The following is a 15,414-nucleotide window of genomic DNA, read 5'->3' as shown; positions in this document are numbered from 1 at the left end:
ATACAGAAACTGAGGTCAGAATGACTGAGTGACTTATTTAAAGTCGCTTAGTGAATTTCAGAGCTGACAAGAGAATTCACCAGTACCTCAGAACCCGAGAAGTTTCTTTTATAATTTATGGTAGGGGAAGAAAAGTTTTATTTTGTTTTGCTTTTCCCCTTGAGGAATTAGAATGTTTTCTTCTTTCTGATTTTACAGTAAACTAACTTACTGTGTTTCTCTTTTTGCCCTCAAATTTGCTACCCAGTCACTGCAGCTCTGTTATTCTTCCTAATCAGCATGTTTGCTTTTCCCTCTTCGACTTGGTGCTGATTTGTTAGTTCTATGGTCTTAACTTTCATGTTTATGTTACCTTTGTTGGAACCTGCCTCAAATCCTTATCTGAAAGAGGCAGGCTATGACTAAAGGAGTGTGTGTGTGTGTGTGTGTGAGTGAGTGAACCAGCCACCATTCTCACAGCTGCCCACCTCTCTAACAGAATGCTTTGTCTTCAGAATTTACCATTTACTCCCAGTTTTAAGATAACATACAGCATTTTGAGGAGAGAGAGAAACTCCAAATTCAGACAAGGAGATGACAGACTCTGAAGGAGGTCAAGGTCTGGTAAACATCACAGGAGCTGGGAGGGGACTTGCATGTACTTGACAAGTTCCGTACCTTCTCTGGTTTAATCTTCACCACAACTCTGTGAGGCAGGTGTCGATTTCCCCCTCTTACAGATGGGGAAAGTGAGGCCCAAAGAAGTTCAGTAATTCACTCAGGGTTACAAAGCTAGCCCGAGGTGGAGCCTGGAACAGAACCTAAGACAATGGCCAGAGCCAAAGTCTCTTCCAACTAGACCTCGTGGTCTCCAAATCAAAATCACCGGAAAGCTTTCCCAAGTGGTCACAAGATGCTAACTTGAGGTCCACATTTTTGGTGCAGCGGAGTTAACAGAGATGGAATGTGTCAAAAAAAAAAAAACTAAAAACGAAGAAGCTATAGACACTTCCCCACCACTACACACACACACCGGAAAAGTGTGATTCTCCTTTGGAGCCACGTGATGGTCCAATAAGGTGGACGTAGACAGGACTTCCCTGTATCTACCCGCTTCTCCCAGCCTGGGGGCCTCCCCACAGCACAGAGGTCCTACCTTTCTCACAGTAGGGCTCCCCATCTTCCATGTGGAAGAGGCTGTTCCCGAAGGGCTTCTTGCAGGCTGCGCAGACAAAGCAGGTGGTGTGCCACGTCTGTCTCAAGGCGTGCATCACTTCCTGGGGAAAGAGCCTCAGCTCAGGACAGAAAGGTCCGGGAAGGAGGAGGCAGGCTTGACTTCCACACCAGGCCCCGGCCACTCCTGGAACAACCCATCAGGGAGCAGGGCAGGAGAGCCCAGGAAGCGGGCCTGGGATACGCCGAGGAAGGCTAGCAGGCGGCAGAGGAGGGGTTCCTACTTGCGCAGCATTTGCTGAGTACCAGGTTCTGTGTGTGATTGACTAAGCTGTGATGCTTAAGTCTCCCATCAAAGTTGGGAGGCAGGTACAGCATATTACCACCATTTTACCAAAGGGGCGTTGAGGGTCAAAGCCACGTGCGGTTCAGGGCCACACGCAGGTTCATGGTGAGCTCAGGCTATGAAGTGATAACTTGCTTTGCAGAAGCTCTGCCACCACTTCAGGCTGTGTGGCCCAGGGATGTAATCACCTCTCGCTTCAAGTTCCCTTGCTCCCTAGTTCATTGGTGGCAAACCAACTCCCTTCTTGGACAGAAAAAAAAGAGCTGTTCTGGGTCTGTTAACATAGCAACTTCTTGGCTTCCAAATAGGACCCCACAACCTTGGAGGGGAGGAGAGGCTGGCTGGGAAAAAGACACAGGTCAGAAGAATGGGATGCTGCCTACTTACCCCCATGATCTTGGTGTTGCACTTGGCACAGACCGGGGCAAAGAACTGCTCGTAACACCGCTCGCAGTAAACGTTGTTCTGCTCCTCCACGAAGCACACGTCTGCCAGGGAGCTCTTGCAGTAGGCACAGTTGAACTCTTCAGGGTGCCAGGAGCGGCCCATGGCTACCAGGAAGGGGCCCCTGGGGAAGCAGAGAAGAGTACCTCCTAAGGCAGCCCCCGAAGTGTAAGACCAGACATTTCAAAACCCCCAACAATATTCATACTTTGATCCTATAACTGTGCCTTTTGTGACTGTTCTAATGAAATAATATGAAATTCACATAAAGCTCCACGGAAAAAGATGAATTCATTGTTGCATCACTTGCAATAAAGACAAACGGGGAAGGAACTCAAACATTCACTAGCAGGGGACTGGACAAGTATACCACGGAATAGCCATTCAGTTGACTACTGACAATTATGGCAAGAAGAACAATGACGATGGCGCTGATGGTGAACATTTATTAAGCGCTTACTCTGCGCCAGGCACCATTCAAGAAGAAATTTGCATTTATTAACATATTTAATTCTGACAACAGTCCTATAAAGCAGGAACTATTATGGTATCCATTTCCAGACAAGGAAACTGAGGCACACAGAACTTAAGTTGTTCAAGCCTATAGGGCTAGCACGGTAGACCCAGGACACAAAACTGGTTCTACTTCCTACACTATAGGTGGGAATGCAACTTGGTGCAGCCACTCTGGAAAACAGTATGGACATTCCTTAAAAAAACTAAAAGTAGAGTTACCATTTGATCCAGCAATCCCAGTCCTGCGCACATATCCAGATAAAACTCTAATTCAGAAAGATACATGCACCCCAGTGTTCATAGAAGCACTATTTACAATAGCCAAGACATGGAAGCAACCTAAATGTCCACAGACAGATGACTGGATAAAGAAGTGGGGGTGTAGATATACGATAGAATACTACTCAGCCATAAAAAGAGAATGAAATAATGCCATTTGCGGCAACATGGATGGACCTAGAGATTATCATACTAAGTGAAGTAAGTCAGACAAACACAAATATAGAATCTAAAAAAAATGACACAAATGAACTTATTTACAAAACAGAAACAGACTCACAGACATAGAAAACAAACTTACGGTTACCAAAGGGAGAAGGAGGGGAGGGATAAATTGGGAGTTTGGGATGAGCAGATACAAACAACTATATACAGAATAGATAAATAACAAGGTCCTACTGTATAGCACAGAAAACCATATTCAATAGGTTGTTATAATCTAGAATGAAAAAGAATATGAAAAATAATATGTGTATGTATAACTGAATCACTATGCTGTACACCAGAAGCTAACACAACATTGTAAATCAACTATGCTTCAATTAAAAAAAAAACTGGTTCCAGAATAGTAGTCAGAACAGTGGAATTGAAGAAACATTTTATATCTCAATTTTTCTGAATTTTCTAATTCTTCTCTAATGAGTATATGCTCCTCTAATGATACTTTATTTTTAAGTAAAAGTGTATTTTTCATCTATACAAACTCACCCCCCCCACATTGCCATACTATAAACATACTATATTGAAACAAACACCACCCGTGATCCTTGGCTTCTAAGCATGAAATGACGTCTTTTCCTTTTAGTGTGGCAGACGCTCACCAAAGCCCTCAGCAGCTCGGGCCCGTCTGAGGAAAGACCCAGAAGCAACCCTAAAGGAACACTGGGTCAAAACTAGCACTGTCAGCCAGCTTGCGACATGCCCAATAAACCTCCCAACCAGGCCTGCAATTCCCAGAACCCGGCCTGAGCCCAAGGGGGCGGGGCTGGGAGCTTCACCCACTTACCTCATGGACTCCTCCCAGCTCCCCGGGGAAGTGGGTGTCACACAGATATGGAAGCGAAAGCTCAGAGAGGGTCAGACCAGATGGCGAGCCAGAGGGCCTTGAGACGGCCCTGAATGCAGCCTTCTCCCCGACCCTCGACCCTGCCCCTGCCCGCCACCCCACACTGCCCTGCCAGCACCCCAGCACCCCAGCACCCCAGCGCAGGGGCACAGCTGGACCATACCGGATGACGTTGTTGCAGTGGCCACAGAGTGGGGTCCGGCTGCTGGCTGGGAAGCGTTCGGCCCTCTGGACGGTACCCCTGGCAAGGGGGGATACATGGGGACCCGGCGGCGGTGGGTTGTAGGCAGGCGCCCCTCGGGGCAGGGTCTGTTTGCTGACGGAGGTGGTGCTCTTGCCAGGGGCGAACTTCTGAGAGAAGCTGTCGTCTGTCACCCATGGGGGGCGGCTGGCGGACTCCGCAGAGCCCCCACTGTAGGGTGCAGGGTTATAGCTTGGGGCTGGCGAGGGGGTATAGGCTGGTGCTGGGGAGGGAGAGTAGGTGGGTGCAGGGGAGGGGGTGTAGGTGGGGGCAGGGGAGGGGGTGTAGGCAGGGGCAGGGGAAGGGGTGTAGGGGGTTGGACTGTAATTGGCCCCCAGAGATGGGCTGTAGGTAGATGCAGGCACTGCAAGCCAAAAATACCCGAAGAAAAACGTGTCAGGAATTCATTTCTGCCAACTTCCCCTGCCCCCATCCAAAGAACTGCTAAAGACGATGTCAATATTAGAGGAGCATAATTCCAACTTTTACAGGAGGCACATCCCTGAACTCCTTGACGGCCTGCATTTGAATTTACAAGCAGGGAGCCAAGAGAGATAAAGAGCCACCAGAGCAGAGCCCTTGGGAGCTGGGACAGGGCCGGGAAGGGATGGAGCTATAAATATCCACAGCTGTGCGGGGTGGGGCTGGCCAGGCCTTGGCTGCCAGAGGCCTGCAGGAGACAGGCAGTGGGGGCAGGGGTGCCGGGCAGGGCTCATATCTGGATCCCCTGGGCCAGGAAGAGGGTGGGAGTGGGTCAACATGGCCTTAACTAGAAGATGCTTTTGGTTGCACTCTGACCACTGATTTGATAGCTGAAATGCCTCAGTTGCATGCGTTTGCTGAACCTGGACCGAGTCCAGCCTTCAGGACAAAGCACATGACTGGGCACTTAGGTTTTCAGGTTCAGGTTTCTGGTTTAGCTATAATTGTTTTCTTGAAAAACAGCTTGGTGTGATTTGTACTGAGGGGAAATTCCATCTTCGTTTGATTGGGGTGGTGGGTCTCGAGGAGTCATTCAGAGGGAACCTGGACAGAGATGCTAGGGTGACGGAGCCCAGGTCGAGCTGCTCCCTCAGCCTATGGCTGCCTCTGCGGGACCCATGCTCTCCCACGCCACTTTGGTGGAAACTGAGTGTGACCAAGGAAGCCAGAGGACAGGAGGAGAACGCACTGCCCCGCTTCTGGAACGGCCCCTCCTCCAGCTCACTGAGAGCTGGAAACCTTTTTAGGGCAGCGCCACAAAGGACCATAGCAGCTGCCCACACAAAGCTCTGCGAGGCCTGGATCCTCCAAACCCAGTTTCTAAGTTCTGCTGCCTCCCATTGTGAAGCCAGCAGGGAAGACCCAGCTGCGTCCGGCACACATAGTCCAGCTAGCCTCCCCTTCTAGGAAGAGAGTTTCCAGAAACCTCACCGCAGCTCAGTCTCCTTCTCTGGGAAGAGGCCTCATTACTCCCACCCCAGGAAGCAGGCCAGGGCAGCCTCCCTCCCCATTCCTGAGTCTGGCCTGGTGAATGGACTATGCTGATGGGAGCTGAGGCAGCCCCCACAGGCTCCAGCCTGGAAAGGAAGGTCGGTCTCAGGTCTAAAGTTCCCAGCCTGGCCTCTGGTCTCTCCCACCTGGTTCCCCTGGACTACTCTGGGTGGCCTGTGGCCCAGTGCTCCAGCTCTGCACCCTCTGCTCCCAGATGACGGGCCCTTCAGAGCTGGGTAACATGGAGACCCAGTGCTGGGAACGGGTAGGGACCAGGCCTGTGTTACTGAAAGCAGAAGGAGTAAAACCCTCCACAGCTCTGCCCTGGAGCCATCCTGGGAGTGAGGCTGGCTTCCAGAAGTAAGGAATTCCTTCTCCATAAGGAGTCCTCTTCCCACTTACTAAGAAGGTAGACTAGGGATTTAACAGGTCATCTGGGTTAGTCTCCTTTACAGCTGAGGTCACCGAGGCTCAGACAGAGCCAGTAAGTGGCAGAGTGAGTCTCCAAAACCATTCTTTCTGCTACCCTAAGCTATCTCTATAAAAAACATGAATCCGATTTCCAGAAAATTTTGGTACACGGTGTTATGGAGGAGTAACTGTCAGCCTGGAGGAGGCCAGGTTCTCTGGCATGCAGCATGGCCACCAAGAGCCCTGGGTTCAGATCCCAGCTCTACTACATCCTGACTGTGTGTCCATGCACAAGTTCCTTAACATCTCTAGGCCTGAATTTCCTTGCCTAAAAATGGCAATAATAATTCTTGGTACCTCATGGGGTTGTTATGAGGATTAAGGGAGGGAGATAAGAACTATAAAAGCTTAGCCTAGTACCTAGCACTGTGCACGGGTCACTAAGTGTTAGTGAGGATGGTGAGGATAGGGACTCTGGTGTCCAGATGAACTGTCAGCTCATCTCACAGCATGATGGTCACCTGGGGGAGTCTGGCCCAGGGAGACTGTGGGATGTGGGGAGTAGGAGATATGACATCCTGAGATCAGATAACCTGGGACTGAGTCTGCTCACCAGTGGTGGTATGTATGACACCCCTGCCTGCCTCACAGGGTGGGGACCTACTGGAGTGACATGTTGTGCGCACTCTGTAAACTTGTGAAGCCCATATTTGAGGTATAGTCACCCTCCCTAACAACCTTGCATAGCTCCCAAGGGCCCGAAGCAGAGGGTCTCACAATGCTAGGCGCAGGGTGATGTGGGGAATGCCAGCAGGGAGGGGATGGGGGAAGAGATGATCCAGCAGAACTTCAGAGCAGCTTCATTCCTCTCTGTTATGTATAATAGGGTTCTGGGCAAGCTTTTATTTCCTATTTTAAGTGGGGGATCTCGGCTAAAACGGATTAATCCTGTGTGGTTCAATACATAGCCCTATGTGGCCATTAAGCACCTTGAAATGTGGCAGTCTGAACTGAGACACCCTGTAGGATAAAATACACACCAGGTTTTGAAGACAATACAAGAAAGTAAAATGTCTCATTAAGAAGAATTTTATGTTGATTAAATACTGAAATGATTGAGTTAAAAAATATATTAATTTCACCTGCTTCTTTTTACTGTTTTAAAAATATGGCTACTAGAAAATGTCTTGTTACTGGACAGTGCTGTCCTATTCAGAACAACAGTTACCAAGTACACACTGCTTCCCCATGCCCAGCCCTTAATACACATTATTTCGTGTAATACTGGCTACAATCCAATGAGGCAGAAAATATTTTCAAGTCCATTTTGCCCATGAGGAATTGAGACTTGAAGAGCTTAAGTGACTACCTCAGGGTTAGGGAGCTAGTGAACAACCTAGCTGAAACTGGAGCTCAGGCAGCAAGCTGGCTTCGACTCCAGATCTCCTGCTTGAGCACTCTCTAGGCAGCAAAACAGGCTTTAGCACGCCCCTTCCAAATCGGGCCCTTGCCCACTTTTCCAGCTTCCCTCCAGCAACACTAACCCTACTCCCTCTGCCTGGCAGCCATTCTCTTCCCTCCTCTGGAAGGCCTTCCAGACTCCATGATCCACCCCTCTCTTCTAAACTCCTACAACACGACGTTTTCCAGCAGGTTAGAGGCACACGGGCATCTGGTTTGTGGGTGGGCTGCTTCCTTGCCCAGGGCTAGGGCCTTCCCTCCCTGGAGGGCTCCCCTCGGCTACCTCGTCCCGCGTGAGGGGGGTGGGGAGCGCAGGGAGCAGCTGCTCCTCAGTCCCTTCCTTTTGCGCCCTTCAGCCCGGCTGGCCGCGCCACCTTCGACGTGCCAGGATTGAGACTTGACATCCCCTCTCGGAGCCCGCGGCTGTTGCTATTTCTGCCTGACGGAATGAAGCCCGTCCAAATTAGAAGGTGATATTTCATCTCTAATTGGCAAGTTCAAAAGGCCCCTATCGCACTCGGTGGCTCGGGAATGTGTAATTAAACAAGGTGATTTCTGACTCACTCCAGGTCGGGCCCGGCTCCCGCGAGCGCCCGGCCCCCGCCCGGCCCGCGGGCCGACGTGGCCTCCCCCGATCCTCCCCGGGCCCCGCCGCCCACGGCCCCCTCCCGGGCCCCAGGTGCTACGGGGAGAGGCCGCCCAGCCTCCGCGCCGGCGATAAGATCCGGGCTGCGAACGCCGCTCTCGGCCTGGAGGCGCTCTCACGGGGAGCTCTCGCTCCGCACACGGGCTCCCTGCCCTCCCCGGGTCCCGGGGTCGGCTGAGGATAGGAGGGGAAGGGGCCCGGGCCCACGTTCCCCATTTCTCCCCGGGCCGCCTGCCAGCCGCCCCGGGCCCCCACCCCCAGGAGAGGGGGCGGAGGCAGGCCGGCTCCAGCGCGCGCCCTCCCGGCCGCCTCCTTCCCTCCAGGCAGGAATGAGTTAACGTCTGCACGGTCTGGGAACTCGGTGGGGGCCCTCGATCCCGGGGCTCCGGCACGTCTCGCCTGTCAGGGCTCCAGCCCCGGAAGAAGGAGGAGAAGGGCGCCGGGTCGGCCCCGCGGTGCGCGGCCCAAGAGCCCTGCCGCCCCCTGGCGGGCCTGCCAAGGAAAGCCGGCGGCCGCGGCGGGGGCGCCGAAGCCCGGGGCCCGCCCCGGAAGATGCCCAAAAGGACCCGTCTGGGAGGGAGAGCCCGTGTAGGCGCGGAAATGCCCTCCCTGCGCCCCCATAGAGCCTCACTCCACCCGCCGCTACTCATCCAGACTCCTTTCCACCCTCCCTGTGTTCCTTATCCCCGCAGGGCAGCTTCCTCTAGCTCCATATAAGATTTTTCACTATTGCAGACTGCTGCAAATTGCCCCCTAATCCTGCCGATTTTTAGTCTCAGAACTTGTGTCCCCGCCTCTGAAGGGACAGAGAAGGGCACCTCCTGTGTGCCAAGCACTCTGCTGGATGCTTCATTTCATCCCCAGAGCACCAGGTGTACACAGCATCACGCCTATTTTTCAAATGAGGAAGTTCAGGCCCAGGAGATGAAGTTCTTTGCCTTAGATAGCAGAATGGGCCCTGGCACGGGAGTCTGATGTTAAAGCCAGTTCTTCCACCCACACTCAACGCTACTGTCAGAGTTTTATAAAACAGAGGGCTGCCCTATACATCAAGTCAGCTCCCCAGAGCAAAGGCCTTCCTGCCTCAATCCCTGTCTTAGCTTCACTGAGGTTCACTGAGCAGGGACATCTGGGAGAAGGTGGGGTGTACACCAGCCTGAGAATTGCCTTTGAGCTCTGGGGAGAGACCCAACTCTGCCTAGGGAAAAGGGGACCCTGGGCATGATGAGAATGGGGTCTAGAGAAATGGAAGAGACAGCCAGTGAGCCCAGCCACCGGCAGCCCCTGTGCAGGCCCCTCTTTTACTTGTCACATGCTCTCCATGCCTCTAGTTAGCCTCAGCCGAGGAAACCGAAGACCAGACAGGTGAGCAGCTTGCTCAGCGTCACAACATGATGCAGTAGATCTGTCCAAAGCCCGTGGCATTTTTGCTATAGCTGTCTGTCCTCTGGCTTGAACCAGATCCAAACTCCTGGAGGAACAAGCCCCTCCACTTTAAACCCTCTCTTCCTCACTAGGAACTTGGAAATCCCCAGGAGGAATGCCCTCTTCCTGGAAGCTGGGAGGCTCCATCCTTGCCTGGCACTGCCCACCTGTTTCCCCAGGGCCAGAGACAGCTTCCATGGGATTCTGACCCACAGCTGGAGGAAGGAGGGCTGAACGTCATTAACACAGCCTCATTAACCACCATCCTTCAGGGGATGTGGCCTTGCAGCTGACCCCTGGAGCCCGCGCCCAGCCTAAACAGCCTCCCCTCCCTCTGCCTCTCACCTGGCTGGTAGACAGAAGGCCGGATGCTGGCAGTAGTGACAACCCGGGGCTTGGGTGCAGGGGCAGCTGGGGCCTCACTGTACGTATGGGCAGCAGACGCTGGAGAAGCCTGGGGCCTGGAACCAAGGGGGAAAGAGTTAGAGTTAGCAGCAAGAAGGACAGCCCTACCTGGGCCCTGGGGCCTGGAGCAAGTTGGCTCCCCGATCTTTAAGGAACTTTTAGAAGGAGGAAACCTGACAAAGATGTCCCTGGAGGAGCTCCTGGAGGCTGTGAAGGGGAGACCAAGGAGGTCTTAGAGGGGAGGAAGCTGCTCTTTAGGTGCTGAGTCTTGCTGAGTCTGGTTAGAGCAGCAGAGACAACTTGATAAATACTGCCCACTGCTGGTGCCACCGCCTTAGGACAGAAGGAGGAAAGCCACCGGCCAGCCAGGAGGATGCCTGGAAAACCCTTTACCCCCTGGGGAGAGCCCCCCCCTCCCACCGCGGGGCTCAGGAGGCAGAGGCAGGAGAGAGGAGAGATGGAGATGATCTGAGCTACCCTACTCCCTCTACCTCCTGACCTTTAGGAGCACCTCACAGTCTCAGACCACCTGGCCCCTCCCCACCCTCTCTATTGTTGCTGGAGGGAGCTGCGCAGTCTCAGGTTTGGGGCAAGAGTCCTCCAGGGCGGGGTCATGGGAAGCCAGGGTTCCCCCACCCCCGCCCCATCAACCGCCCCTCCGCGCAGACTTCTCTTCCCTATAGAATTCCTATTGCCTTCCTCCCCCTGGGTTAGCTGCCAAGAGGCCTAAAGCAGCCCTTTTCCCACTTGCGACCCAGAGACCATGGGACCAAAGAGATGGGAAAAAATGTCCCAGTTCATGGCCTCAGGAAATGCTGTGCTTGGCGTCTCCTCTTAGACGGCTGAATGCTCCAAGAACTCCTGCAGTTAAGCAGATCCAGTGCTTCCCAATTCCATTTGTCTGTGAAACCCCTTTGCTTTTTTTCATTTAAAACTAATGAATATCCTGTTGATTCTTATTTTGTGGTTGGCTTTATTCCTTTGATAACTATGTAAGTTTAAAAAGCTAAAGCTCTTTAACTGTTCTTAGAAACAATGATCAGTACATATATGTAAAGTAAAAAAAAGCACAGTGTATCGTATATATATATATATATACATATTTACATGCAATATATTGTATATGTGCAGTCAAATTGTAACAATTCTACCTAATAAAACTGAAAAAAAAAAAAAAGCTAACAAATACTTTACAGAACATGTCCCTGGTTTCTCCCTGCATCTTTCAGATCCAAATGGGGGCGAGCACACCCAGAGCAAATGGGGCATTGATGGGAGTGCTGGAGAAGTGAGCCCCTGGCAGCCCATGGCTTCCTGCCTTCCTTCCACCTGTTGCTCACAGGCTCAGGTCCTGCCCATCTCTGCTGGGCAGAGTCAGAGGATAAGGGAGTCTGTTCCTCTCTAGGGCTCTGGGAGGGGGTGGCCTGAGCTAAGAACCCACTGCCAGGCTCCTAAGAGGATCCTGAGGGGCCTGTGGTGCTGCCTCAGTCAATTAGAGGTAGAATGAGCCTCCAAGAGCCAGTGTCCCAGAACTGGGGGCGGTGTGCAGACTTGCCCTGCCAAGTTGCCTTGTTTCTGGATGAGTGAGGACATTGTCTCCCTTCCCTGGGCCTGCCTGCCCTTCTCTGATATGCCTCTGTTAAGACCAATGGAGCAGGAGCCTTCGTGGAAGAGAAAGAGGCTGTGTCCAAGGGATGCCCAGCTTCCACTGTGGTGGGAGAAGGCCAGGGGTCAGTGGGTCTTAGTCAGACTCTCCCACCAGTGGAGGATGCTCTCCCAGTATCCCAGGAGCCACGGGTCCTGTGTCAGGGATTGGTGCTGGGGGAACAAGCAGAGGCTTAAGATATCCATCAAGGATTCTGGGGCCACATGCTCAGTGTCCATTTACTTCCCACTGGCTCCCTCCAGCTCCATCCCAGCTCGTGTGCATGGAGGGAAGGTGGCTGGGCCCAGAGTGTGGTCCCCTGACTCCTTCTGCTCTAGCCTGATGCTGGGAGCCCTCCAGGCCCTTCTCCGACCTCCATTCAGGCCTCACACCTCTTTGTAAGGTGAAGCAAAGGAAGGGTTTGCCCTGCTGAGGGAGCCCTGGGGGTCCCAGGACATGGAGGCCTGGAGCATGGTGCTGGAGCTGGACTGGGGCCCTGGGGATGAGGCAAGACCATCCACGGGGACCCCATCCTCTCAAGCCCCCACTTCAAACCAGGGAGGTATCTTCCCACTGGACAACAGGGACATTTCTTACCCCCCTCAAAAGTTTCTTTGTTGTGCCGGGAGCAAGGCCCTTACCTGAAGGGATTCTGGTGTGCAGAAGGGAAGCGGCTTGCTAAATGTCCCCAGGAAGGGGGATGTGACGACCCCTGGAAGCCATGGCCGGGCTCACCCTTGGTGGTTGAGTTGAGCTGGGGAAAGGCTGGGCCTGGCACCACCTGGGTCACTGTGAAGCCCGGGGGTAGGTGCGAGGCACACAGGCCACTCTGTTCACCCTTCCTCTGCCTCAGGCTGCCCCAGGGAACTATGCGACCCGACCCAGAGGTGTGTCCTCTCCAGCAAAACCCTGGGAAGGGAGTGTGGGAGACTGGGAAAGCTGGCTCTGACCCTGAACACCAACTTGGCAGCTGGGCCTGCCTGGCCTGTTACACCACCTGGCTGCTCCAGAATGACCTGTCCAGCCCATCCCCTCTGCCTCCCCGCACCTCCCCGCACCCTTTTCAACACCACCTCCCCTGCCTTTGCTGAGTATCCAGGAGGGCAGGCAGGAATGCAGTGACTTGCAGTACTTGAGAGCATTTTATGTGCTACGTGTTTTAGGTACACTTTTTCTATCCCGACCCTATAAAAGAGTCATTGCATTCACCATCTTAACAGGTGAGGAAACTGAGATTCAGAGGAATGAAGTCACTTTCTGAAGGTTATAGACAGTAAGTGGTAGAGTGGGGATGTCAATCCCACTCCACCAGGTGCCTCTGGAGGTAGCATGCTTCTCCATCAGGAGAAGGGGGTTGGGGGGCTATAGCTCAGTGGTAGAGTGTGTGCGTAGCATGCATGAGGTCCTGGGTTCAATCCCCAGTACTGCCATCAAAAAAGTAAATATACCTAATTACACACCCCCCCAAAGTTTTCTTAAATGTTTATTAAAAAAAAGAGAGAGAGAGAGGAGAGAGTAAGGGACGAGGGCAAGGTAGTTGCTAAATATCTGACTAAATCTGACCTACCTTCAGTGCCCAGGTCAACACTCCCTCCTTCATAGAGGCTTCCTTGATTTCCTTTCCTGCAGTCCCAGCTCCCGGAACACAGGCTTCCCACACAGCCTCCCTTTGTTACCTAACTTTGTGTGTTTGTGTGTGTGTGTGTGTGGGGGGGCTTTACCCCTTTGCCTAGAGCATGTGCCCCAGGGGCAGGGTGACACCTCTGCCTCTGTCCTCAATCACACTGTGTATTTCCCTGAAATGCACTCCCCCACCCCCACCCCGCTTCCCTTTCATGCTCAGCACCAAGCAGTGCTTTCTCAGGGCCCTGGGGCCCTAATCACCTTGCACGGGCCATTCTGAGGGCCGGACACAGCTGCTGACAGATGGGCCCGGGGAGGCCTCTCCTGCCTCCCTTCCCCGCCGTCAGGGCGGGCACCTGTGGGCCAGTTACCTTGGACTGTCCGCACGGCTTGAGGCAGGGGCTGTGACAGAGGCGGTGGCAGCATGGGCAGCGGCTGTGGCCAGGGGTGGCGAGGCTGTGCTGGGAGAGGCAGCAGCAGGCGGCTGGGCAGAAGCGGTCAGCGGGGTGGCGGCCTGGCTGGTGCACACTGGAGCATGCTCAATAGGGGTGCTGACGAGGCGGACCGAGAAAGATAACAGGTCAAGGGCGCCCCTTCGCAGCGGGGCGGTGGCTGCAGCAGAGGCGGGCTGGGTGGAAGGTACCAGCCTTACTGCAAACAGAGCAGGATCTTCCAGAAGGCCTGTCCCCAGGCTCCGGCAAAGAGCACCAACCTCTACCCTTGGAGCCCAAGAAGGAAAGGCTCAGACCACAGAGAGGATCACAAGTCACATCAAAAATATTCTCAAGCCTCGTGAGATTCCCCCACTGCCCTCGTCCCACCCATTTTTGTGTATTTCCTAATTTGTCTTTCTCAATGTGCATTATAAAAACACAGTGTGGTCAAAAAATAGACTGAATTATCCACCAAGGTTTCTCCCCCATCCTGTTTTCCTTTCTTTCACCCTTCCCCATTTAGTCTGGGGCATGCACTGTCTTTGAGAAGGCATGATACAATGGAAAAAGCAGAAGTAAGATATTTTGTTGTCAAGGGCTTAAGCTCTGGAGTTGTGAGAGCCTTTAAGGCTGCAAAGGACTCAAGGCACAGATGGTACACTTGGAAGATGGGTGAAATCTACCATGCCAGGCAGATCAAGGTTATCTGGACCAAAGAGGGGGCAACGTGGCATGGGGGATTCAAGAGTAGAGGAGGAAGCGGCAGGACTCCAGGGTCCCCTATGCCCCATCCATGTTCATGGTGAAGGGGCAGGCAGACCTGAGGCAGCTCAAAGATCTGTAGGCCATCCTGTGGCCTGGGGGCTGCAGAGGGTTTCCCACACACCTGACAGTGACACGGACATAGCCTTCAGCACCTGCACATCTGAAAGTCTCTAATTGGGAACAGCGAGGTGACTGCTCTGCCAATATGGACCAGTGTGACCAGACAGGATGGGGATACCCCAGTAGATGCCAGCACAGGTTGACTGTGATCAAGGACCAGGTGCCCAGACTCCCCACCCCACCCGCCTTGGCATTCTATATGCCCCTCTTCCCCAAAACCACTCCAGGCAAGAGAGGGGCATCAGAGCCTGGGGTCGATGGGGTTAGATTTCTGGCATCTGTAAAATGAGGCAGAGAATAACGATTAAATTACAGGAAAGCAAAGAAATGTACATTATTTGCTCATTTGGGTTGTTGGACTGAGATTTGTACTCGCGATAATAACAACAAGACACTGCAACCCCTTTAAGGGGAGAATGACTTTCCTCATGCTATGAAATTTATTTACTGACCTCCTACTATGTGCCAGGCATATGTCTTTAATCACAAGGCCCTCTGAGGTAGGTACTGTTGATGCTTTTTAATAGGCAAAGGAATAGAGATAAGAGAGTTCAATTGCTTGAGCTCCCAGAACTTATCGGTAGAGACAGCAGCATGTGACTGAGGCATGTGGATTATGAAGTCTTCCCCAGTACCCCAAGTGGCCCCTCATTAAGGAAGAAAGAACCTTCTTCTTGAGATGAGTCAAGTAGAATCTTTCTCCAACAAAAGGCACTGTTCTTACATGAAAAAACTTAGAACAGTAATCTTCCTTCCATGAGTGCTTACCATATGCCAGGCTTGCACTCAACAGCTGTCTAAGTGGTACTTCATTATTGCATTTGATCCTTTCAGCCTCGCTGGACGATTGGTATCAAGATCCTCATTTTACAGATGAGGAACCTGAGGTCCAGAAAGATTTGAATCTCTGCTAAAACTTCACACTGCTGCCAAACAGCAGAGATGGGTATGATCCCTAACCA

At 52.7% G+C, this 15,414-nt stretch overlaps 1 protein-coding gene across 4 annotated transcripts in view; it reads right to left on the bottom strand.

The window, feature by feature from the left end:
* The window catches only part of LDB3 (LIM domain binding 3), a 63,095-nt gene that overhangs the window by 12,991 nt on the left and 34,690 nt on the right, over positions 1–15,414 (bottom strand). For 3 of the 4 annotated variants that reach the window (XM_072971171.1, XM_072971170.1, XM_015250469.3), the window contains exons 9-13: positions 13,505–13,684; positions 9,806–9,921; positions 3,967–4,408; positions 1,886–2,066; positions 1,136–1,256 (exon numbers count right to left, since the gene is read on the bottom strand). In XM_072971171.1, the coding sequence (XP_072827272.1) occupies positions 1,136–1,256; positions 1,886–2,066; positions 3,967–4,408; positions 9,806–9,921; positions 13,505–13,684 (1,040 nt within the window). The remainder of the gene's footprint in view (positions 1–1,135; positions 1,257–1,885; positions 2,067–3,966; positions 4,409–9,805; positions 9,922–13,504; positions 13,685–15,414) is intronic. The other variant, XM_072971172.1, reaches the window with a different exon arrangement.

Source organism: Vicugna pacos, chromosome 11 (assembly GCF_048564905.1).
Source record: "Vicugna pacos chromosome 11, VicPac4, whole genome shotgun sequence".
Classification (NCBI taxonomy): domain Eukaryota; kingdom Metazoa; phylum Chordata; class Mammalia; order Artiodactyla; family Camelidae; genus Vicugna; species Vicugna pacos.
The sequence above is the reverse complement of the archived record's forward strand: the minus strand, read 5'-3'. Positions and strand labels throughout refer to the sequence as shown.